At 39.2% G+C, this 23,854-nt stretch overlaps 2 protein-coding genes across 3 annotated transcripts in view; both read right to left on the reverse strand.

The window, feature by feature from the left end:
- The window catches only part of LOC128375411 (pleckstrin homology domain-containing family G member 3), a 30,724-nt gene extending 23,135 nt beyond the window's left edge, over window positions 1-7,589 (reverse strand). For both annotated transcript variants that reach the window (XM_053335759.1, XM_053335758.1), the window contains exons 1-2: window positions 7,409-7,589; window positions 1,813-1,865 (exon numbers count right to left, since the gene is read on the reverse strand). In XM_053335759.1, the coding sequence (XP_053191734.1) occupies window positions 1,813-1,861 (49 nt within the window). In that variant the 5' untranslated portion in view covers window positions 1,862-1,865; window positions 7,409-7,589. The remainder of the gene's footprint in view (window positions 1-1,812; window positions 1,866-7,408) is intronic.
- A 5,337-nt stretch (window positions 7,590-12,926) lies between these two features.
- spint1a (serine peptidase inhibitor, Kunitz type 1 a) lies at window positions 12,927-21,291 on the reverse strand. The gene is made up of 10 exons (XM_053335764.1): window positions 20,554-21,291; window positions 19,799-19,956; window positions 19,419-19,560; window positions 16,629-16,796; window positions 15,744-15,785; window positions 15,478-15,612; window positions 15,306-15,356; window positions 14,979-15,149; window positions 14,173-14,232; window positions 12,927-13,922 (listed from the first exon to the last, which is right to left on the reverse strand). The coding sequence occupies exons 1-10, from the start codon at window positions 20,945-20,947 to the stop codon at window positions 13,735-13,737; spliced, it is 1,509 nt and encodes a 502-aa protein (XP_053191739.1). The 5' UTR covers window positions 20,948-21,291; the 3' UTR covers window positions 12,927-13,734.
- Between the last annotated feature and the right edge of the window lie 2,563 nt (window positions 21,292-23,854).

Below are 23,854 nucleotides of genomic sequence, written 5' to 3' on the forward strand. Positions count from 1 at the left end.
GGTTCGGTGGCTTAAAAACTTTGCTGAACAGGAGTTGTTGCAGTCTCACCTGAGGCTGCATGTGATTTAACGCCACAGGCAATTAAGCAGCGAAAGAGTTCCGGGCTAGGAGCTCCATTAACAAGCCCTCTCAGAGATGCAGCCATCCCTGCCATCATCTATCTATGTCCACAACTCTATGCCCACTGGTCTGGAAAAGCTGCAGAGAATGGAGATGATCCGTCCGTCCCCCCCAGAACCCTTTTAAAGCTGTACATTCTGCACACACAGCTACATTCCTGCCAGGGGGTTAAGTAGGTCAGAGAAAGTCCTTATCTTTGAGAGCGAGCTGCTCCATGCTGCCTCAGACCTGTTGATGTCAGCCTGAGCCACAAGCCACGGCCCTTTGGATTGACAGGCTAGACGTAAGCTAGCTTTTAAAAAAGGAAGATATTTCATGTATGGGATAAAATGATTGTAACCACGCTGGTTCACGTTCCACCGTGGTGATGAAAGTTCTGGTTCGGTGGAAATTATGAGGGCTCTTTTGTGGCTTCCTGTCATCGTCTGGAAAAAGACTTCAAAAGGAAAGCACTGAGAACAAATACCAAAAAAGAACATCTGTGTGCACCTTGGAGCACAGCCGGAATATTTGTCTTTATGCTGATGCCATCTCAAGCCTACTAGTGGTGAAATAATCAGCTTCTGTTCACTTCATAACCCCTTTGACCCTTCAGAGCAATTATAGCTGGATGACCACCACAATGTTTTTGTTGTTTACCTTGACCAGACAGGGAGGTGGAGGGGGATTCCTTTCACCATGTGCATTCCTCCTGCCTGTTAACCACAAGCATCCAAGCATCACCTCACACAGATAACACATTACCAGCTGGCCTGCCCCTTAATTACCATCTACCCATGCACAGCTGTGGGAGTGAGGTCGTCACACTTTAACTCCAACTGGTCCGCAAACAAAAAAAAAATCTGTCTGGAAATGTTTCAACTGTGAGTGGGTGTTCTGTCATGCCAAGGTGATTTCGTGCTAGACATCTGAGGGGCAATATGAGCAAGTCTGTGTAGTCGGCGCAGAGTGGCCTTTTTGAGGAAATGAGGAGACAAATTTTCATGAAGGCGGCACACGTCTTCCCCAGGCCAAAAGCCTCCTCTGGCCAAGGCTGAACCAAAGGGACAGGCGCAGAAGAAGAAAAGAGGGAAGCATTGACACACTGGTATTCTTTAGCCAAAGTGGAAGCCCGGTGCCAAAAGTGTTCAGAGAAGAGGAGAGGAGGCGTGGGGGGTGGTGGTGGTGAGGGCTGGAGGGACAGAACAGGCAAACAGATACAAAGAGGCCCTGTGTCAATGCTGTGGCTATGTGACTGAAGATAAAGAACACTAAAATAATATGTAATTTGAGTGCCCCCCCACCCCCCACCCCCCAAGCATACAAGGTCAGCACCACTGGCTAGACCAACCATCTTAGCTGTCGGTGATTTTGACAGACTCTCGGTTTGATGTGTGAGCGTACAGAGGTTTCAGCTGTATGAAGTGGGTTGGCTGAGCTCCACAGCCACACAAAGAGCCTCTCTGCCAGGCCGGGACTGTAGGAGGGGAGTTCATTGCTCTCTCGGCTCTGCCTCTCAAAAGTCTCTACACATTTCCTCTATTCTTCCATTTCCAGCATTTTTCCATTTTGCTTCTTCTGTGTTATGTTAGAGCACTGTCCGGGGTAACCAGATATACCAGTAGGAATAAACCGACTTATTACAGCTCCATATTGTAAGACAGGTCAGTTCATAGCCAATCATTTTTTGGAGAATTTTGCATTGATCTTACCTTCCCCCATTGGGCCCTGGTGGAGAGCAGAATGGGACCCCTCTGGCATGGCACTGGCAAAACAAAACACAAAAGCATTGAAATGTTGATCCTCCTTGGAGTGTTCTTATAATAAAACACTCTAAGTTTCATTTTTACTGTAAGTTAGTCTCTTATTATTTTGTCAAGTAGCCCTTGATGTCTCCTGCACTGGGCTGGCTCACTGAGGCAAGGCAAACCCGCCAAAGTCTAGTCATGTCTTTCTATATATAACAGGGAAATAGTTCCAATTCCCCTGCTCGCTGCTCTGGGTTAGCTCATGTCAGCCAATTGGTAATGTATAGTGTAGCCGGGGTAGAGGTATGTACAGGCGACTGTGGTATGAGCTCTTGCTAATCGGTAGGAGGGCAGAAGAGGGACAAGAATGGAGTCTGCAAAGCAAATTTTGAACTACAATGATACTGAGTAGGTCTTTTTTAATTGTAAATTACCTTAAAAATATGATATTATGAATGCTTGTTATGTATAATAGCTGACGAGAGCCTACCGCAAACAAATACATTTGATATAATCTGCCTTGTTTGAAACAAATAGTGGAGTGTCGCAAGTAAATCTTTGTTACATCAAAACAAGTCTCTCATTATCAGCATAACTGTCCACTGAGATTACAGGTTCACCCCTGGTGGCATGTATTTTTCTAATCCCTCATGCCAGGCAGTGGTGCTCTTAATGATGAGGTGTGTCCCTCCCTTTCGAGCCAGTGTGCTGCCAGTTTCTCACATCGCTGCCTCTCTGGCTCCTTACGGCAAATTAACATGGAAGACTGTGCATGAGAACTCCCTGTGATTCCTGGTGAGCCTCTGGCCTTTTAAACATCGCATTCTTGGGCCAGCTAGATCAGAGGAGCAGGAATTATTCAGGGATTAGGATGGGCATTGTTCCTTGTGCATTTACTGGCCGCTGTGCCGATCTGACAGCCAGGCCAGCCGAGGCCAAACCCGAGCCCACTGCCCGGAGGTTCGCCAATTAAGATGTGCAGGAATGCAGGGAGAGAAGTCACAGCGCTGGATCTGCACATTAAGATCACTGCTTCACTGTAGAATCCCAGCAGCTGCAGCCTCGACTGAAGTAGATTTTACTAGGCATGAAAATAATTCAGCAGCTATAAAACTATCTTTTGTAAAGCACAATAAATGAAAAGGGGATACATTCTTCTATCCCAAAATGAAATGTATGTTCAATTTTGGACTCACATACCAAATATAATCGACCCAGCCTGGAAAATATTTCAATTTTAAAAAGTGCACAAGTCAGTGGGTATTGAATGAAACCTGAACTTTTATCCATATAAAACATTTTGTGCTTGAGGATCAATAATCTTTGAGAGCAAAAATGACAACAATTGCTGTAAGACATTCTGATTTACACTCAGTCAATGCAGCGCCGTTACAATGACATTCTTCATGAATGAAGCCTCCTCAGACACTCTTTGACCAAGCTCAGCCAATTGAGTTTGAAGTGGTGGGGTAGTTTGACAGAGTGGGGTTCATGTTGAGGGGCAGGCTTTGAACTTGTCTGAGTGAAGAGCGAACCAATAAAATTCTCTGATAATCCCAACTACTACAACCTCTGAGCTAACCCCTGCTTAATGACCAGGCCAAAACTCTGCTAATCTGCCTTTCCGTCAATGAGAGGCTAGACTACAATGAATGGGCTCAAAACCTAGATATACTCTACTATAAATATGGGTGTTAAGAACATTTTTCTAATGTCTCATTAAAAGCCCTCTGTGGGTGTAATGAGATGGTTTTGGTGGAGAAAGTGAAAAATATTTGGAAACATCTAACAGGACATGGTAAACCAGTGCAACCTCCAATCTTAACACATCTGGACAGAATTCAACAATCGTAACTCGTTAACTTCCACCTCCTGTTTGCTGACATATGGCAATTCCATATCGTATTTTCTTAGGAAGGGGGTACAGCCAACTTTCAAATCCTAAAGAAAACACTACATACAGGCTAACATTCATACTAAGCTGTCCACCTGTGCTTGAATTAGCTGCCCTTTCACACAAATGGAGAGCATTTGGTTCCCACAGCTGATGACTGCATTACCCGCAGCATGAACCTCCCTACATGGGAATCTGCAATTTGCCCCTTAATGGAAGACAGATGCTATGAGAGCCAATCTGATGGTTATTAAAAAAAAGACCTGCAATGGATCACTTCTTCAGATGGGCTGATAAACTTTCTTGTTCCCTTAATCGCCAGGCTTTATGCTGATCCACGCAGTCAAAGCCTGAATTCCTTTCTTTAAAGCACAACAAAACAGATGATTAAGGGGGACAGATGCTGGCTAAGATACAGCACTCATGCAAATAGAGAGGAAATTTATACTGAGTCATCAACACAAATGTGTCAAAAGCCTCACTCTGAAAAAATGCACACTAACACCTTGAACCAAGACATTGGACCTGATGTGTTAAAGAAAGAAGATCCCTGGGGGAGTGATGACTCTCTGGAGTATTTCTTTTCTTTTTTTTAACCACTGACAGCTTGTCAAGATTATGAGAGAAGTGAAACCAGGGAGCGTGTCTACAGAGGAAGGAAAATGAGGAAAATGAGAGTTTTGTAATCACTTTCTCTGTCTCTTCAGGAAGGCTTAAAGCGGGCACAGACAAGACAGTGAGGAAGTGACGTGATATTTCATCAAAAAACAAACAAACAAACATTGAGCCTGTTTTATATACAGCTGAAGTCTGAGTTATTTTTCAAGATAAAAAGCCACATATTTCCTAGTTATAGCGTCTCATTTTTTGAGTATTTGTCATATTTGATAGTAAACTGAATATTATTAAGTTTCTTGAATGGTTGTTTGATAGCATAACCTCAGGCTCCAGGAAATTGTGATTAGCATTTTTCACCATTTCCTAGCTTTAAGGAGAAATCAAATAATCAGGGAGATTAAAGCAATAATGACAATAATTGTTAGTTGTGGCCCAAATTGGATACCAAGATTGCTGCCAATCTGTGGACCAGTTGACACAGCAGACAACTAATGACATATAGGCTGGACTGGCATCTGAATACAAAAGAGTACTTAATCATCCTTTTGTGCGACAATTAACAACACAAACTGATTTTTCCAAAACAAGTTAATGGGAGGAGGAGCTAAAAATAGTTTAAAAAGATTCCTGCTGCCTCTCACAGTCGGAGACCTACCGCATTCAGTCGCATTCACCGTTTGCACCCAACAAGGCTCAGAGAGAATGTGGAAGTATGACATAAGTCCCCTGGGATGTCTTCAGTCAGACATGGTGGTGTGAGTTTCTTTAAGACACCATCAGTCAAGACGGATGTTTACGTCCAGAACAAATAAAAATCCAACCTGGCATAGCAGAAGGCGGTCCAGGCTCCTACTCACTGACTGAGAGAGCGAATCTTTATTATTTCAGCATTGGTGCAATGTTTATCTGGCATGACCTCTCTCTTACCCTCTTCCCCGTCTACCCCCGGCAGAAAATACCCCCTGACAAACAGCCTTTCTGTGAGTGCCCTCTTTCCCACATTACTCCTGCAGTTTGTCCCCTGACACACAGGCCTTAAGAGACTAACAGCTCTTCATTCACTGTGGGGGGAAACAATAAACCCTGACAGTCCTCATTCACCTCAATCAAATCCACAGCTTCTACAAAAGCACAGCCCTAACCCATGACTCCCCAAAGACACACAGCATACGGGCCTTTTATTTTAGTCCACTGCATTTCTGAGCATGCTGCTTAGATGTGGCGATAAGTGATCCATCCCGATGAACACCCACAGAGCACTATGAAGAGCTTTGCCCATATGGTGCACGTACAGCCTGGCCAAAATAGCCCTTAATGGGAGAATAATCATTCCCTGCTGTGGTGAAAAAGGAGAAATAGCAATTTTCACCTCCCAACTGACGACCTACAACCGCAGAATGCAGGATTTGAAATGCATACCTGGCAAGTGGAGTTGGCAAGCGCCATCTTAATTGGCAAATGACAAGTGAAGACTTCCAGTTCTTAAAATTTATACACGGTAGACAACAAGAGGGTGCGCAGTCCACCATTATGTCCTACAGAGTGCGGGAGGGAGAGGAAAGGGCTACTGGTTAAAATTAGATGGCAAGTTTAGAAATAAATAGAATTGGACGGTACCCATTTAAAGGTGCATTACACCACATCTTCATGGGCAACCAGCTCTCTCGTGTGCTCAAGGGGGTTTATCAACATCATAACAAGGAAAACAAAGAGCCTGACCTCCCTTGGCCGTCTGGGGTGTTTTAGCGCATATATCACACACTCTCCGCTTTCAGAAAAACACTGTGTTGTCAGGTCTAATTTAAAGTCGACCTTTAACTCTCACGGTGTAACCCTAACTGGAACTTGCAAGATGTTGGAACTTCAGGGTCTCCAGGGTTCATCAAAGCAGCAGCAAATAAGCACCAATAACACAGAAGGTGACTTATGAGAAGCTCAGATGCAGGTTGTCAAAAGTTATAGTCAAACCAACCTTGCATTCTGCAGCTCTGGTAATTTTAATCACAGCTGCAGCATACCGAGACTTGGAGAGAAGAACTTAAGTGCCAACTCTGAGATCCAAGACACACTCGGGCAGTTTCCTGTCTGGACCACCTGGAAGAGAGCACTGGTAATCGCATTGAGGCAACATTTATCTGAAATGAAGTTGAGACGTTATTGTCTGAGAGGTCGAGTGAGGTCAAATAAGCAGAAGATGGAACTTTCCAGTGGTAATTGATTGATTTTGCTCTATTCTTCTTCAACAGCTGGTGGGGAAAGTCATTGACCTATGAACAGCATGCATTTAAATACTCACTGGGGTGCTCATTAGAAAAAACAATTGGGTTTGTTGGGGCACTATAGGGGGGGAACTAGGATGCAGGGCAAGAGGATATGGCAGATGATTCAGTTGCAGGATGGAAGTGAGTTTTTCTCACAAGTTAATGCTAAAGTGGGAAAAGGGAAAAAAAATATATACACACCAGATTCAAGCAGCTGATCAAAGTTCACTCAACTGAAAGAGTTTTCTTCCAAAGACAAACATCTCTTATCTTACTGAAACTCCCGCCCCCCTCCAGCGTTTCTATGCTCGGGGATTGTGAAATGATATAAAACAAATGTACCTAAAATCATCTCAATGCCATGTCTGCAGGCAATACACGTCAAATGCGGAGGAGCAGAGGAATTTGCTGCAGTGTTTTACAGGAATACATGACTCCAGAGCTCCAGAGGGGATACTTAGCTCAATTCATGGGAGAAAAACACACATACACACACATGCAGATGTTGAGTAACGTCAACACGCCTTAGTTTACTTTATTTTGCTGAAATTGAGCAACGTTAATCTGATCAATTGAATCACTTTTTTTTTTTTTTTAAACGACAGCTCAAGGCGAGGTAACAACCCGTTTTAAAAAATCCAGTGATTGTCATCTTCCTCTCTTAGAAACACAACACAACACTAATATCGGCAGAATAACCACAGAAGATAAATCTTTGACATGCAATTTGTTAGCTAAATGTTGTTAGCCAGGATTTGGTGAAGTTATCAAAAAGCAGTTCACGTACCGAAGTCGCCAACTTATTTTCCCTCCAACGACCCCTGTCAGAAGTCAAACTTTTCTCGGTAGTTTCTTGGTGAGTATCTCAATGTGTTTACTCCGCTTAGTTTCTTCTTTTCACATGTTAAAAGTCGCCCGGACACGAGCACACACATCCCAGTACAGGTCACCAGCTCGTACTGAGTCAAACCAGCAAACACACTGCTGCATCTTTGAAGAGCGGCGAAGAGCTAGCTATGCTGCGTTCACTAACTTTTGAAAAATTAGGAACTGCAGTGTCAGTGCAGGTGAGGCAGTTGCAGTGTGATAGAGACAGATAAAGTCTCTTGCAACTAAAGACGATAAAATGATGTATTATGTATTCAATTAAGATATTATTATTTATCAGTTAACGTAAATAAGGAATATTTGTCATATTAGATTTTGAAGATTGGATTTAGTGTTGTATACGGCTGTCTAGCCCCGACAAAAGCACTCGATTAGGAAGTAAAGTAAAGAAATAAAATACAACCATCGTAATTACTTTTTTCTTCTTTTTTTTTTTATTTATTTATTTTTTTTTAAAGAAGCCTGCTTAAATAAGGACACGAAAAGTATTAATGAACGTCCCATGCGTCTGAAGTTTACCCAATTTACGACGATCCCTGAAGGTAACAATGGACCGCCTGCTTGTGGTCGGCTATTGACAGTTTTCTCTACATCTTAACATGTGGTCTGTAGTAATGAAAAGCTACTAAATACCTTTACTCAAATAGGCTCCTGTATTTTAGTACAACTTAGAAGTACTTTAACTTTACTTGAGTATTTCTATTTCATGATACTCTATACTTCTGATCTACCACATTTCAGAAAGAAATTATTTTTTTTACTCCAATGTATTTATTTGACAACCATTCAGTCACTTTTTGGATAAAAACAAACAAACAAACAAATAAAAAAGCTAATAAAATTCAATACGTAATTACAACTATTTTGGCTTGTGACGCTGTAAAACCAATGTGTAGTTGTGGCCTCTTGTCCTGTTTCTGATGTCTATGAGTTTCGCTTTCTTAGGTGGCTGGAAGTAAAATAAATGATATACAAAAAACTAAGATTATAGAAATGCTGTTTACATATTAGTACATCAGTATTAACAATCTAATCATGTCAACTACAATAATCAATTACAGGGACCATTTTACAGGAGAATGTATCACTTTTCTTTGGACTCCAAGTATATATTACTGCTAATACTTCTGCTTTTTTACTCAAGTAGAATTTTAATAGTGTATTTTTACATTGTTGCAATGGTACTTTTACCATAGTAAAAGATTAGAATACTTCAGAAATGGTTTCAAACACTGGTTTCAATTTTTGGTCTTTCTACAAAAACATCTTTATTTTAACACAAGGAATATGTGCTATTTTGCCAATGACGGGCTTGTGAACAGACAAAACTGATTGTAACCCTGCCAATTACATTTATGGGGTCAGGTCAGTAGAAAGGGTGGCTCACAAAAGATGGCTTCAATGAATTAATCGGGTGTGTGCTAATTTATGTGAGGCTGATAAAATAGAAAAGGACGCTTTTGCTTTGCACGTCCCCCTCTCTGCTTTTCTGTTGAGGATGATCTCAAGCTTACCGTACAGCCTGTGAAGACAACAATATGTTAGACCTCAGTGAACACAATGTGCAGCTTTATTGCCTTGAATGTTACAAAGCAAGACGTATGCTAATGATTCTGAATAAGACAAAGATTTTAGAATTTAAAAAGTGCGCATGTAACCTGCATTTACTGAACTGACTGCACTATGTGACTGAGTTGAACATCTAACAAACTAATGTTGCCACCTGTTGGTGATAAAGGGTAATGTCTCTGTCTGATGATATTGGTGTGTATGCCTGATGCTTGACTATTACCAAGATGCTTCTCTTGAAAATAGTAAATTCAAAGGGATGACAATTTAATGGCATTTATCTAATATTTTAAAAATACCAGCAACCATATCTTCAACCATTAGTCGGACAGTAGGTCTATTCCTTATTTCAAGGTGAAACTTTAAATCAGGCATATGTGCTACGTCGTTAAAAAAATAATACAGAATTACAGTTGGCTGTAGTTAAAGAGGGGTTTAAATCTGTGCTGTCTAGAACAAACCATCTCTGAAACCCTTATTGCTGTTGCGTCCTGGAGAAACCACCAGATGTCACTGTTGAGGTGTAACTTAAACTTGATGCTCATCTGGTTTAGCAGGGGTTAAAGGATGTAGAGTTTAGTATGTGGCCACATTTCATCAGCTCAGGTTACCATATATATTTCCAAAAGTTCAAATGTTTTATTATGTATGAGGCAACATCACAAGTGTCATAGGTGTCATAATTCATTGATGACAGCAGAAAGTTACTGATTATCTGGCAGATGGAAGAGAGGTCAATACATACTGGAGGACCTATAATAATAAAATCCATAATACAGACATGCTATAAATTTGTAGGCAGGTTGGCCATTTAAGAACTCTTCATCCACCTCTTCTTCAGCCACCTCAACGGTACCAATATAGGGATTTGATATAGTGACATGTTTTGCCAGTAGATTTTTTGAATTTAGTGTTTTAAAAGTGTTGTCATACCAACTGTTAACATATAGTGGGAGAGTTTGAAAAAATATACTGAAAAACTTTAAATTCTTTAAGTATACTTACCTTGAAGGTAAAACAACAAAAACCCGTATTTATATGGCCGGTGAGAAAGCTCTGATAATACACATGTGTTACAGTGAAGAGCGCTGGCTTCTAAGGGAGACCGCTAAAAAATAGAGAAACTCAGTGAGGTAGTTGTTGCTTATCTTGTACATCTCTGGTGTGTATGTTACCACATGTTAAGCAGAATAGGGACAGTGGTTTTTCTGTCTCACACGAAATGTGAACATCATGCGAACTGTCTCTGTGTGATCTTCATGTTGAATTTGAATAGGTTTTTAACCTGGAAAATATCTATCATAATCATATCATAATAGAAGTTACATCAGGGCCAACAAATCCATAATCCCCAAGGTCACTGGAAGATATGAGGGTGTGGAGGGGAACCAGAGGGTCTGATATCTTGTTTAATGACAACTAAAGCACATTTTATTTGAATGTTTGCAAACATAATTGATTGGTAAAAGTGCTTGCTTAATTACGATTTGAAATGTCCATCTATTCTTAAGATATCACTAACTTAACTGATCACACAGGGAAACTGAAGTGTTGAACCAGCAAAAAGAAGTAAAAGAACATACAGTATGCTAGTATATAGTTAGTGTTTGAAAGTATAGTATAGTATAGTATAGTATTGTATTGTATTGTATAGATCAGTAACCTTATGATATGTTATGTATACTACAATATGAAGCATTAAAATAGTCAGGTAATATTGTTACATATACAAACTAGTAACCAGTAAGCGATTTGTGGCTAAGAAACATCACAAATATCACAAGTACTCAAGTGATGATGTGGCCAATGCATTATTAGCTGTAGACATAAAGAAATCAGTTGATGAGGATAAACTTGACCAACACTTTTTAAAACTTGCTGTCCCTATTGTAGTCAGCTGTATAACACATATGTTCAAACTTTAACTGGCACAGTTCCCAAGATCTAAAAGGCTGCTCAAGTAAGTACTTTACATAAAGGCAGTGGAACAGCTGACCATAACAATTATAGGCCTATTTCTAAATGATCTTGCCTAGCAAAAATAACATAATCCCAAGTGAGCACTCAGTTTAAATAATTTCTCAACACATTCTATTCAAAATATACATCAGTCTGGTTTTAGAGAAGAGTACAGTACTGTTACTGCTGCCACACCTGTTTTAAACAGCATTATTTTTGTTTCGGATAGAAAGAAACACTGTAAGAAAATTAAATGTCAGATAATATATTTGTCAGATTATTGATAAGGCTGTAGACTGTACGGAGACTGAGACAATGTTTTACAATATATATGTTTAATTTACACTGAGAGTAAAACATTACTTTTGATGATTGAAAGGAAGTCAAAAGGTACCAATATTATGATTTGATATAGTGACATGTTTTACTAGTAGATTTTAGATTTCACTGTTTTAATAGTTTTGTCATACCAATTGTTAACATATAGTGAGAGGGTTTGAAAAAATGGATATACTGAAAAACTTCCCTTGAAATTCTTTAAGTATAGCTACCTTGAAGGTAAAACAACAACAACCTGTAGTTACATGGCCTGTGAGAAACCTCTGATACTACACATGTGTTACAGTGAAGAGCGCTGGCTTCTAAGGGAGGTTGCTAGAAAGTAAAGACACTCATAAATTTGTATGTAATGTAGGCAGGTTGGCCATTTAAGAACTCTTCAGTCACCTCTTCTTCAACTACCTCAACGGTACCAATATAGGGATTTGATATAGTGACATGTTTTGCCAGTAGATTTTTTGAATTCAGTGTTTTAAAAGTGTTGTCATACCACATGGTGTTGTTAACATATGGTGGGAGAGTTTGAAAAATTAATATACTGAAAAACTTCTTTAAGTAGCTACCTTGAAGGTAAAACAACAAAAACCTGTATTTATATGGCAAAAGAAAATTAAATGTCAGATAATATATTTGTCAGATTATTGATAAGGCTGTAGACTGTACAGAGACTGAGAATGTTTTACAATATTTGTGTTTAATTTACACTGACAGTAAAACATTACTTTTGATGATTGAAAGGAAGTCAAAAGGTACCAATATTATGTGAGAAACCTCTGATAATACACGTGTTACAGTGAAGAGCATTGGCTTCTAAGGGAATGTAGAGAATGAGTAGGGAATGAGCAAATAGAGAAACTCAGTGAGGTAGTTGTTGCTTATCTTGTACATCTCTGACGTGTACAGTATGTTACCACAGATTTTTCATGTGAAGCAGAATAGGGGCTGTGGTTTGTCTTTCTTACATGAACATGTGCGAAAATAGCAGTTAACAGAAGAGCCAACTTGAACAAAGGTTTAAAGATCAGTTCCTACACGAGTGGTATAGCAAGCCCTATGTCTGTGTGTAATCTTCATGTAGAATTGGAACATGACGAAACCCTAACCCTCAGTTTATCTGAGGCAAGATAAGCATTAGGTTTTATTTATTCTTAAAGTCCTTACTGGATTTTTACTTCCTTATATTAGGGTGGGGTCTTATCGTACATGCTCAGGTGACTGGATAACGTTATAGGCGCCGGCTGTCTTTACTGAACTTGTAAAATCTAGTTTCTCACACTGTGCACCAGCGACCTGGAATAATCTTATACCTGTAGGTACTAGCAGCAAAAACAAAGTTTGTCTGGAGAGTTCATCATAATGCAAGACAAAAGTGCATAAGGTTAAAAGTTGAATAGTTTGAAGTCAATAAAATCTAAACATAAACAAGCTGGCTTCAGTTGCTAGACAAAAAACACATCACCAAGAGCATTTTGAGCTAATATTTTTTTATTTAGGATAAACATAATGATTCTTCTAAAGTGACAGGATCCTATATCAAATTATATGTACAAAGATTTGTTACATTTAACTGTTATTCAAACAAGTTATTCAACAGTAAAACTGTTTTATAATAAGGTATGAATGAACAGTATTTAATGTATCTATTATGCTTGTTATAAACACACTTGGGAAATCACTGAAAAAATAACTTTCTCAAATAAAATATTGCTTTCTCAAAACACAAAGATTATGTACAACATTGTGCATGTGTGTGTAATCCAATAAATCCATATAGTAACATTGTAACAATGGTGCATAAAACCTGATGAAAAGAAATGTGAAGAAGTTGCCATGGTAGAAGTAAAGGAAGTTGAAGAGATTGCCATGTTACATCACATATCCGCAGTGTTTCCCAGAGTTCAGTTTTAAGAATAATTAAAATTTGAAGTCTTAATGCAGCATGGACCTAGTGTCAATTTACTTCTAAACTGACTTTACTGACCTCTTCTCTAAGAACTATCAAATTATTTAATGGAAACAAGTACAATAAAATAGAATATGCTCCCAAAGGGAACAATGTGGATGAAATCCAGCAGTATTCTACCTCCACACTAAGTGAAATTAGTTCCCTATAAACCTGAGTACAAACTGCACACTCAACTGCATTTAAAACAAGATAAAAATCATAAAATCACATTGAAGCTTTAAAGACCCTTAAAACTGTTATAAACAAAATGGAAACAGATCAGCTCCAGCTTTCAAACTAAGTGAAAAGACATTGTTTCCTCTCTCATCAATCTGAGTTCGTTCTGTTAACGGCACAGCTCTGGCAAATGGTTCACTGCCCTGGACAGGGGTCAAAGGTGATGGGCTGCGGGGTCAGATGGGCTTGGTAGTACTGTTGTACACCAGATGCTCTCTGTCCTCTAGTGTGGAGACTGGGACATTGCTGACAGGCACACGGTGGTGTTGTGAAGACTTATTCCTTCCCTTCATGAAGCAGTACACCAGGATGCACAGAAGGATGACGATAGCAAGAGCCAGAACAACAGCAATTGCTATGATACCTGTTTAATAGATGTAAAGGAACTTTAAAAAGTTAACTTTGGATTTGGTCACTTCACAAAAAAGGCTGTAAAGCTGAGAAAGCAGATCACTGTATCAGATCCTGCTCACAGCAAGTCAACGAACAGGAAAACTGCATAGCTTCAATCACATTACTGAACTGTGATGACTCTCTGCAAATAAAAGCTGATGAAGAACATATTTTTATTGAACATTTATGGGTGTAGACTGAAAAAATGAAGGGCTACATACCTGTCTGGCTATCAGACACACTGCGCTCATACTCCGCCTTTCTTGCAAACACATCCTTTTCTGAAATAAAGACAAAGACATGATATCATTTTAGAATTTTTCTGTGGTACATTACATGCAAAACATGAAAAGTGTCTATTAAACAGAAAGCTGCGCTCTGCTATGAAGGGAAATTTAACCTGCAGTAACTATTATTATAGGCCATGAATCAAAAATAAACACTCAATAGAGCTGAGTGGGGCTGCAGAATAGGTGACAATCTATGTGAGTTTGTCACTACAAGTTATGCCTTTCCTATTACACATATTTATTTGATCCACTGTTAAAAAATAATTACATATATAGCAGCTTCAAGCATTCATTTCTCATTACATTTGTATATTTTTAGCCATAATTCTCAATTTACACACATTTTTAGTCATTGAGTCAGTTTCAGACATTTCAGTACACATTTACACTTTACCCTGTTTTTTTATTTTTAACAGTTTTTTGTTTTCTTTTTTTTGTCTGAACTGTCAACTGTTACCCCGGGGCAACAGCAGGTGAAAACAATTTGAGGAAAACAGCCTGAGGAGGTGGAGAAGCCTGGCACCTCTCTGGTCTGGTAAACAGACTGATTGGAAAATGAGAGTGAAGTAAATGATAACATCTTCACTATCCTGTAGAGGCATCTCCCCAGCATGTCTGTGTGAGTCTGGGATGTGTGGTATTTTGTTGTTTCATAAGAGGTATAACTTAGTGGTACAAATGAGATGTTAATTTAAGTGGACGCAATGCAAAAAGAGGCAAATGTCTGCAAAACACACCTGTTACACCTCGGCAGACTTTCAAACAGGCCTCCTCAGTCTCAAATCTGTTCTCGTTTCCCTGGCAACCCCCATAGTTGAAGAGGAGACAGGTCTCTTTGATGGGGTTGTAGTACCACTTAGAGAAACTGTCCCTGCAGTTTCCTGTGTCTGGAAGCTCTGTGCAGCGCACTGTGAACAACAATAAATGAACAGGTAGGGTGAGATTGTTAGTAGTGTATTAACAGATGACCAGAGGATGGTACAATTATAATAAATTTGTAAGTGACAGTTATCATTGTGCCCAAAGGTTTGGAAAGCTCAAATCTACACAACAAAAAGACTCACCCTTCTGTTCTTCCACTGGAATCTGTAGCAGAATCCGAAACTTGTTGTCCACTGATAGACACACAAAGCATAATTCAAGTTAGCATGACTTTCAAAAGGAACATTTCATTATTATCATCTCATTGCTGCATGTTTATGAAAATGAAGCCTAGTTTGCATAGTCACTGCTTACAGTCCTGGCATTTCTGCTCATCTGATCCATCGCTACATTGTGGTTTTGAGTCACACTCCAGGCCTGGATCCAAACAGCAACCGTTCGTACAGGTGAACTGCTGCGCGGTACACGGAGCACCACATTTTTCTGATGCTGCACGCAAACACAGAGGGAAAAAAAGACGTTATGATTGAAACAAATTAACCGTTTAATGGAGCAGAAGAAACTGTGTCAAAAGGTCAAATATACAGTATTTCTATCAATATTTAGCAGTATTTACATACCTGGTGCTGGAACTGGCAAACCTCTACCAGTACCCCTCTTTTCTAAAAGAAAAAACAACAAAATACGATTATTATTCTATAATGTCTCCAAACTCATGGTAATTTCTAACAATGTAATTCCATCTATTTCAGCTATTGTTGGACTGGCCACTTCCAGGTTTGCTCTGACATTTGCGCTAACAATATAAAAGCTAACATGATTTGAATATTCCTAGCTTGTGGAATGCCCCTAAAATACATAGTGGAAGACAGCAATATATTCTGTAACTCCAATGACATAAATGGACAAAGCCACACATACTGTAGCCAGTCACCAATTTACACTATTCAACCAACAAAACATCTTCATCATCATCATGGCACAATCTGAAAGGTGCTGTATTTGGAAGTATAGCCTTTTTATTCCTGCTCCTTTCTCTTTACTTTATTGAATTATTAATTGCTTTAAGATGTTTATAAACCACACCCATCATCATACATAATGTCAGCCCCTTGATGTGCACAATGTATAAATATAGATGTGTCACTTTGACCTGACAAAGCAGACAACGAGGATCAAAATCTTGGTCAGATTAAATTTTGTGGCTTGGAGTAAGTACACAGGTGTTACCTTTTTTCATTGAACGGTGTTATAATCACAAAAATGTATATTAAAAAAATCTGCATTCAAATATCTAAATCAGTCATTCCACATTCGAGTCTTTTCAATGAACATTTCTCTTCCTCCTCTGCTTAGTTTTGTTTTGATCTGTTTTGTTTGATTTTTTTTCTTTATAAAGCGTCCATGGGTTTGTGAAAGGCGCTACATAAATGTAACTTATTATTATTAGTCACAATTTCAAAATATACATATATTCATGCTGAAAAAAAGTATAAAAGCCATACCTGTGCCATAGCAGGCGTTGGTGCACTCATCCTTGGTGAGATAGTTGTTGAGATTTTCCCTACAGCCGCCAAATGTGAACTGCTCACATAGTTCTGAGGCGGCATTGTAATGCCAGCGAGGGAAGCTACCACGACACGGCCCAGCCTTCTTTGGAGCCATACAATGGTCTGTTGGGACACAGAACTGAGCATTATGTTTGAGTCACAAATTAACAATAGTTGTTTTGCTTATACTTCCTGAAAATCTGAAAATCCTCATTTCATATTTCTAGGTTGCAACTTTACCAGTAGAGAGCAATGGAGGACATTAAAATGCTATTCCTTTGGGACATCATTTCTTGTTATATACACACACACACACACACACACACACACACACTTCCTGGAGAGACTTATAATTATTTTAAACATAACAACCAAGCCAACTTTAACTATTTAACTATAACTTAACCAAGTCTTCACACTAAAAGTAATGATTTACATTAAGGGGACTTGCTTTTTGTTCACATAAAGGAGACGAGTCCCCACAACATGAGGAATACCTGGCCCACACACACACACACACACACACAGTCACATAGCTTCCTCCATTGTTCAAATTTTTTAAAGTTTGAGAGTTAATGATTTGATAAGTTCTTGGTGCAACAAATACTGTTCAAAGTTGTCTTATGTACTCTGCACACTTCTTTTGAAGTAATCACTCCAAATGCTAGGAAATGCAGATTCACTGTGCATCAGATGACTTCATTAGAAACAACCATTAATAGGTTCTGTCTTATATCTTTTGTAGTTTGTCCTCACTTCCTATTCTCTGTGTCTGTCCCATAATAAGCAGACATGCAATTACACATCAAGAAGTCATGTAAACTGAAGCACAACTGAGAGGTCTGTTTCCATTTGGGTGCAGTTAGAGAAGTTGATATAGGTTGTCTGCTTGTGGTTGATGATACATGACATAAAGAAGTCCATTGTCCACAAGAAAAATAGATAGACAGAGACAGAGAATAGAGATTACTTTACAAAGAAGTGCCCTGACTATGATTATTTATAGGGACTGAAAGCTACACTGTGATTACCAAGTGCTTATTATGTCTGATTGGCATTCATGACCAAGTTGGATTGTTATTCAATTCGTTCATTCTCGTGTTGCAAATCTGTACTACTGACACTCAAGAGTCGCTGCCGAGCCCATGCATACTTGACTGAGGCACTGAAACGCTATTCAGGACACAGTGTTAATGGGTAACTCAACCACTGAATGGTTAAAAGTATTTTCTTTGTCCTTCAGTCTACAAATCTACCAACAACATACAAACACAGCCACAAACCGAAGAAAGTAGTATTAAAAAGGATATCACTTTAAGACTTTTAATCAGTTTTAATAAATACTGAAGAGGATCCTGATTGTGACTAGAGTCTTCTTGTTTGTGTAACCTTGACAGAAACCAGCCCGACAGGTTTTGTTGTCGGGGGTGGAGAGAGTGAGAGAGTGGGAGCGAGGGAGCAATAAAAACCTAACCAACAAGACCTGACGCTTCCGTTTTCTCAGGAAACTCCAAACACAAAAAGGTGGAGTGTCGGGAGACATTCACCAAAGCCGAAGATGTGTTTCATGGGAGACGACTCTGATACTTGACAATACACCAGAGATAACAAACCAACTAGTTCTCTATTTCAGTTTTTTTTTTATTACAAACCCTTTTCTCCCCTACAAAAGCTGTGCCTGGTTTCATCTTTTCTCATGAGCTTTATCTGTATATCTTCATTCTGTGTCGTCATTCAGTCAAAAGGAATTAGGCGGACAAGCTGGGACAAGTTTGATCACACAACTTAGATAGAAATGCCAAGCGATGACAAAGAAACTAATTACTTGAGTTGCTCAGAAACTTTCTAAACTGATGTAAGACATTAAGACATGAACAAACATAACCTGCTAAGAAATGACAAGATCCTAGTTTGAGTTTTTCATGTGCAAAGCAAAAATAATAGATCAATAATGTGAATAATAGGGAAGGATTTAGACTCTTGAAGGAGGACCGACAGTCCTCACACAAGAGCAATCTTAACTATGCACCAACATACAACCTAAAGCAGGTCATGGTGAATAAGAGAAAAGAAATGTCAACAAATACCAAATACAACAGACAGGTGAGTCACGTTTGGCTGAAACTCGACCAATATCTACAGCGGCTAACTGTCAAAATGTATTAACTGATATTATAATGACAGAGGGGATAGAGCATTTTCTGTAGCTGCTCCTAAATTATGGAATGAGCTTCCTTTAAATATTAGACAAGCGTCCTCACTGTCTGTTTTTAAAACTCGTCTTAAAACCCATTTTTATTCCTTGGCTTTCAACCGTGCATGAGACTGCTCCTGTTTTAGTGTTTGATGGTTTATTTTAATTATTGTTTTATTGTTTTTAATTTGTTTTAAAAACAATAAACAATTATCTTAGTATTTATTTCCTGTTAATTGTTTTACGTTTCCTGTGTTGTTTTTATGTACAGCACTTTGTTTCAGCTGTGGTTGTTTTAAAGTGTTTTATAAATAAAGTTGAGTTGAGTTGAGTTGAGTATAAAAAGATTTAATTTAGTGTGATATTAATGTTATCACATTTTCTGCCTACAAGGCACACTGTGTTATATGCATTCAAATACCAGCAGCACAGAACAGATGCTCTGCGTACATCAATATGTTGGGATCATGTCGAGGTGTTAAGTCAGTAGTCCAATGTGATTTTTAGTGAGATTCTCAATTTTCACTGTAGGACACAGTCTAGATACTCACGCTCTGACTCCTCGGGGTTTAGGACGAGGACACTAATCTTGGTTGAGTCTGATTGGCCGATGGTGTCTGTGACCGTCAACTGGAACTTGTACATCCCAGATGACAGATTGGACACGATAATCTGGTCAGCAAAACTGGTTTTCTACAAGGCAAAGAAAGACAAACTTTTCATATTATCTGCAAATGTGACTCTGTGCAAAAAGTTCAATCAAGTCACATGCACAAATAAATAACGTAATAGTGGACATTTAAAAAGATCCACAGAGACAGGATCACAAATAATAATAAATTCTGTCCTAATTTCGGAATTTCCCCACACTGGATGCTGAATTGAAAGAACTGTCGCAAGAACAGGTTTGCATTACAATCCCTTTACTTACCTCAATGACAGCATATGGATATTCAGAGAGCAATTTCCACTGGTAGGATGCAATCCCCTTATCATCTTTGCTCTGGATGCCATTCAGCGTCACACTGTCCTGAGGCTGGACAACCCGGTCCTGGCCTGCGTTGGCCACCGGTGGATGGTCCGCTTCGTCTAAAGTGACACCACAGGATCAGTTCACATATAGCCACAGTACTTTAGAGCATAATCCAGAGACAATTACAGGTGCAGCACCTACAGAGGCCCAACAATCTAAGATGCAAATAGACAACACCAGGGGCCATAATGGCTTTGACATGTGTGAACATGCTGAAGAGAAGGTTTCTGCCCTAAATCTGTGGCCTCGAATGTCCTGAGTAGAAACTGTGACAAGAGACCACTAAAAGACTGTGGAAAAATTCATGTAAAATGTTGAAAGAACATTGGATTTCTCATTGTTAATGAGTAAATTACCTTAATAAATGTAATTACGTGGTATGTAGCATACATATATAGACACATCTAGAGTAAAACTAGACTATAATTTCACTCTTCAGGAATGAAACAGGACATAAATCATATTCACTGTGAATTTTTCAGATAATTACAGTTCCACAGAAGCAGCACTGTTATAGAGATACGGGGTCCCTCGTGACATAAGGGGGCCCAAACTGTGTGTTTTGGGATCTTTAGAAAAGAAAAAAAAACTCAGATCTCCTGACATATATGAATATTTAAAAAGTGTGGTGCTTATAATATTTCTGATCTTACTTGTGGGGACATTCACTTCCAGGTAACTCTCATAAACGGTGTCCAGGATGTAATTGACGTATCCTTTTTTCCTTACAAATCTGCAGGCGTATTTCTTTTTGTACAGACAGTCGAACAGAAAGCAGGATTTGATCGTGCCCTCCCCCTCCCCTCTCTCCATGAAGGCGACATTGCAATTGGGCTGTTTGCAGCAGGCCACCACACAGTCCCTGTATCGGTCCAGTTTCGGGGACGAAATGAACGTCGCTCCGTCTTTCACAGACTCGTCAGCATCGAGCACAAAATCCTCCCTGCCACGCTTAAACTCAGCCAAACACTCCTCTCCAGTCTTCTGGCCAGTGCAGGAGTGTAGAGATACCACAAGGATCAGGAGCGCTCCCAATAAATTCATCATAAGAATTTAATGTCCTGGAAAGATTTCCACACAAATTAAAAAAAAACAAAAACAAAAACAAAAACTGGTCACTTTAAAAGAAAACGACGTCAGTGAAAAATAAAAATAACTCTTGTCGTTCAAAAAGTCTTCAATGAGTGTTTAGGCCGCAAAAGATCCAACAACACACTTTGCTCCTTCTCGCAAATCAACTCACAAGAGACTGACTTGACACTACCTTCCGACTTTCTGATAGGCAATCAGAAAAAAAAGTTTCCCCGGGCTGATCCCTTACAAAACTGAAACTCTCATCGGAGAATTACTCGTTTGATGTAGACACTATGCTGAGCAACCGTTCAACCACATTACCCAGGTGACTCACCTGAGAGATACAGGAAGTGAAATTCCACTCCTACGATGCCACTCCCTTTTTCTGGGGACTCTAAACAAAACAAACATACAGCTTTGTGTGTGAATGTATGTTATCACATGCAAACATGCACGAGACTGGCATCTGCTCACGGCGTGGCAAAATAAGCGGGCAACACTATTAGTTAAAGAAAATTGAAAATTGATGTGAACTTTATCATCATCATATCACTTTTTTTTCTCATATTGGTTGTGTTTTACCTTGAGGAACGTCCTTCCATTTGTTGGCCTCTAAAATCTGGACAAGAACCTTTACAGGAACTGGACTGAAGGTTTATCAACTCCTGAAGTGAGCACTTCTCCCAATTTTGAAATAATACCAATGCTACTACGTAGTAGCAGTAGTAATAAAAATGACATAAAATTATTATTTCCTTCAAAGAAGTCCTACGGAAACTGTACCAATATGAATACAGAAATCATACAGCTAAGGTAGGAAAGTGGGAAAACACACTAAAAACAAGATTTCTTGTTCAACTAGTTCAACTGTGTACAAACAAATTTTATTTTAATAACACAGAACAATAAAACATAATTTTGTTTGAAACTAGGCTATTTTTTTTATTTTTATACTTATAATATACGACAAAGTGAATGTAATTTATCTTTTTAAAAATGTTAAAATGTATCTTTTCCATACACCCATACTTCCTCACAAGTGGGTGACATCAATTCTCTTGTTCAGATGCTACCCAGCATGTTCAGTTTTAATCCAGTAGGTGACAGTATAGTCCCATTTACAGCTGAAGAATATATTTAAAGTGGGGAGTTTTTACAAGCATTTTAAAACATGTTTTATGGCAAATTCTCTCACATATAATAAGTTATATGGCATTTAAAGTCATAAAACCCTCAATTGTCTTTCATAAGAAGTAGTGATACTGAGCAAAATACTGCAATGAGTCATCCAATTATGGTATGATGAGTCATAAAGCCACAAACAAACCACACATCAACAAGAAAGACTGATGAGAAGGAAGTTGTCACTCATTAAATTTGGGATTTACACTGAATCACAATTCCAGCAAAAATTTAGCAAGATTATATTTCCCTGTTGCAAAAACTATACACAAAGCATGCAGCTACCTGACAACCACATCTCCTTACAGTGAAGATAAAACAGTAATAGGTTAGCATTCTGCCTTCCTCTCCTCCCACGCACAACAAGTCATCCGACCAGGTCTGAGGTGAGAAGGCCTAGCATACATCTCCGGTCCACATCCCATTTTTTAGACAACCTGGCGATGCAGAACCAAGTAGCAAAAGATGAGATGAATGAATTTGTTTGCCTGGAAAGGTGAGCTGCTGGAGGCCACTCAATAATTCAGTCTTTGTAACAGACGGTGCATCAGTGGGTGAACACATGAAGCAGCTATGACTGATTGATAGTCCCTGCCAAAACAAAAAACTGAACCCCATTATTCATATTGTAATAGGATCCATGGAAACTCTGTGGCCTGTTGTCTCTGTTGTCTCAGCTGTAATAATTTGGCACTGGGAAATACCACTATGAATTTTTGACCTTTGAATTATCGGCTACTGTTGATATTTGACTTTGCAAACATTCATACGTTTCAAGACTTTTATTTGACATTTGACTTTAAATAGCCATAAATAGTGCTTTCCTATTCATCCATTATTTAAGGTAACTGAGGATGCCAATTTGACTTCAAGGCTTATTAAACGTACACCTGATAATGCCTGGTATAAAGGACGAGGCAGGTATCACACTAGAGGAACCCTGGCTCACCTGTCAGGGGGACCCAGCTATTGTTGGAAGTGTTTGTGAACACAAGAGCCCTTAGCATGGCAAACCCTTTAGACTTGGTGAGCAGATACATATTTTAGACACTCTTACAGAATGAATACTAAATGTTAAAAAAAATGTTGTGTTGGTATGTTGATGTTTCTGATCATGAGAATGTCTACAAACAAAAAGATCAGGGATAAAAGAACAAAAAGAGGTCTATGTTAAGATTTTACATTTTGTGATGTCAACAGTATCATGTTGGCATAGTTTTAGTAATAATCCTGACTTGACTTTTGCCCTCTGACCCTTTCTTCAGTATTTATTGCTGCAATTGACCTATGTACCCCCAACTGTTATAACACAGAGGAAGAGAGCAAACAGCAAGCACACACCCTTTAAGGTGCATGTGCACACACAAATGCACGCACAGGCATACACGCACACAGAGGCGTATCTCATTACCATCCTCCTGATAGTGCAAGCAGTGGGTGTTGCAAGAGGAGGAGGGAAGGAGAGCAAGACAGTGAGCTTTATAGAGGGAGAGAGAGAGAGAGAGGACGAGGACAGGCAGAGAACCAGAGCCAGCATTACAGAGAGGGAGAGCACAAACACTCAACAAGATAACAGGAGATACGCGTGGGAACAGCAGCCCACTGGAAAGCAGAACCAGGGATAGAAACAGAGAAGAGCAGCCAGTGTGAAAGACGAACGCTTGAGATCCTGTGTTTGTCTGTGTGTGAGTGTGTGTG

This window comes from Scomber japonicus, chromosome 16 (assembly GCF_027409825.1).
Source record: "Scomber japonicus isolate fScoJap1 chromosome 16, fScoJap1.pri, whole genome shotgun sequence".
NCBI lineage: Eukaryota > Metazoa > Chordata > Actinopteri > Scombriformes > Scombridae > Scomber > Scomber japonicus.

Coding starts and splice junctions, on each gene's coding strand:
- spint1a (XM_053335764.1), bottom strand. CDS start 20,947: ATGATGAATTTATTGGGAGCGCTCCTGATCCTTGTGGTATCTCTACAC. Junction 15,786..16,628: donor CAACGCCTGCTATGGCACAG/GTATGGCTTTTA, acceptor TTTTTCTTTTAG/AAAAGAGGGGTACTGGTAGA. Junction 15,613..15,743: donor TTTGCCAGTTCCAGCACCAG/GTATGTAAATAC, acceptor GTTTGCGTGCAG/CATCAGAAAAATGTGGTGCT.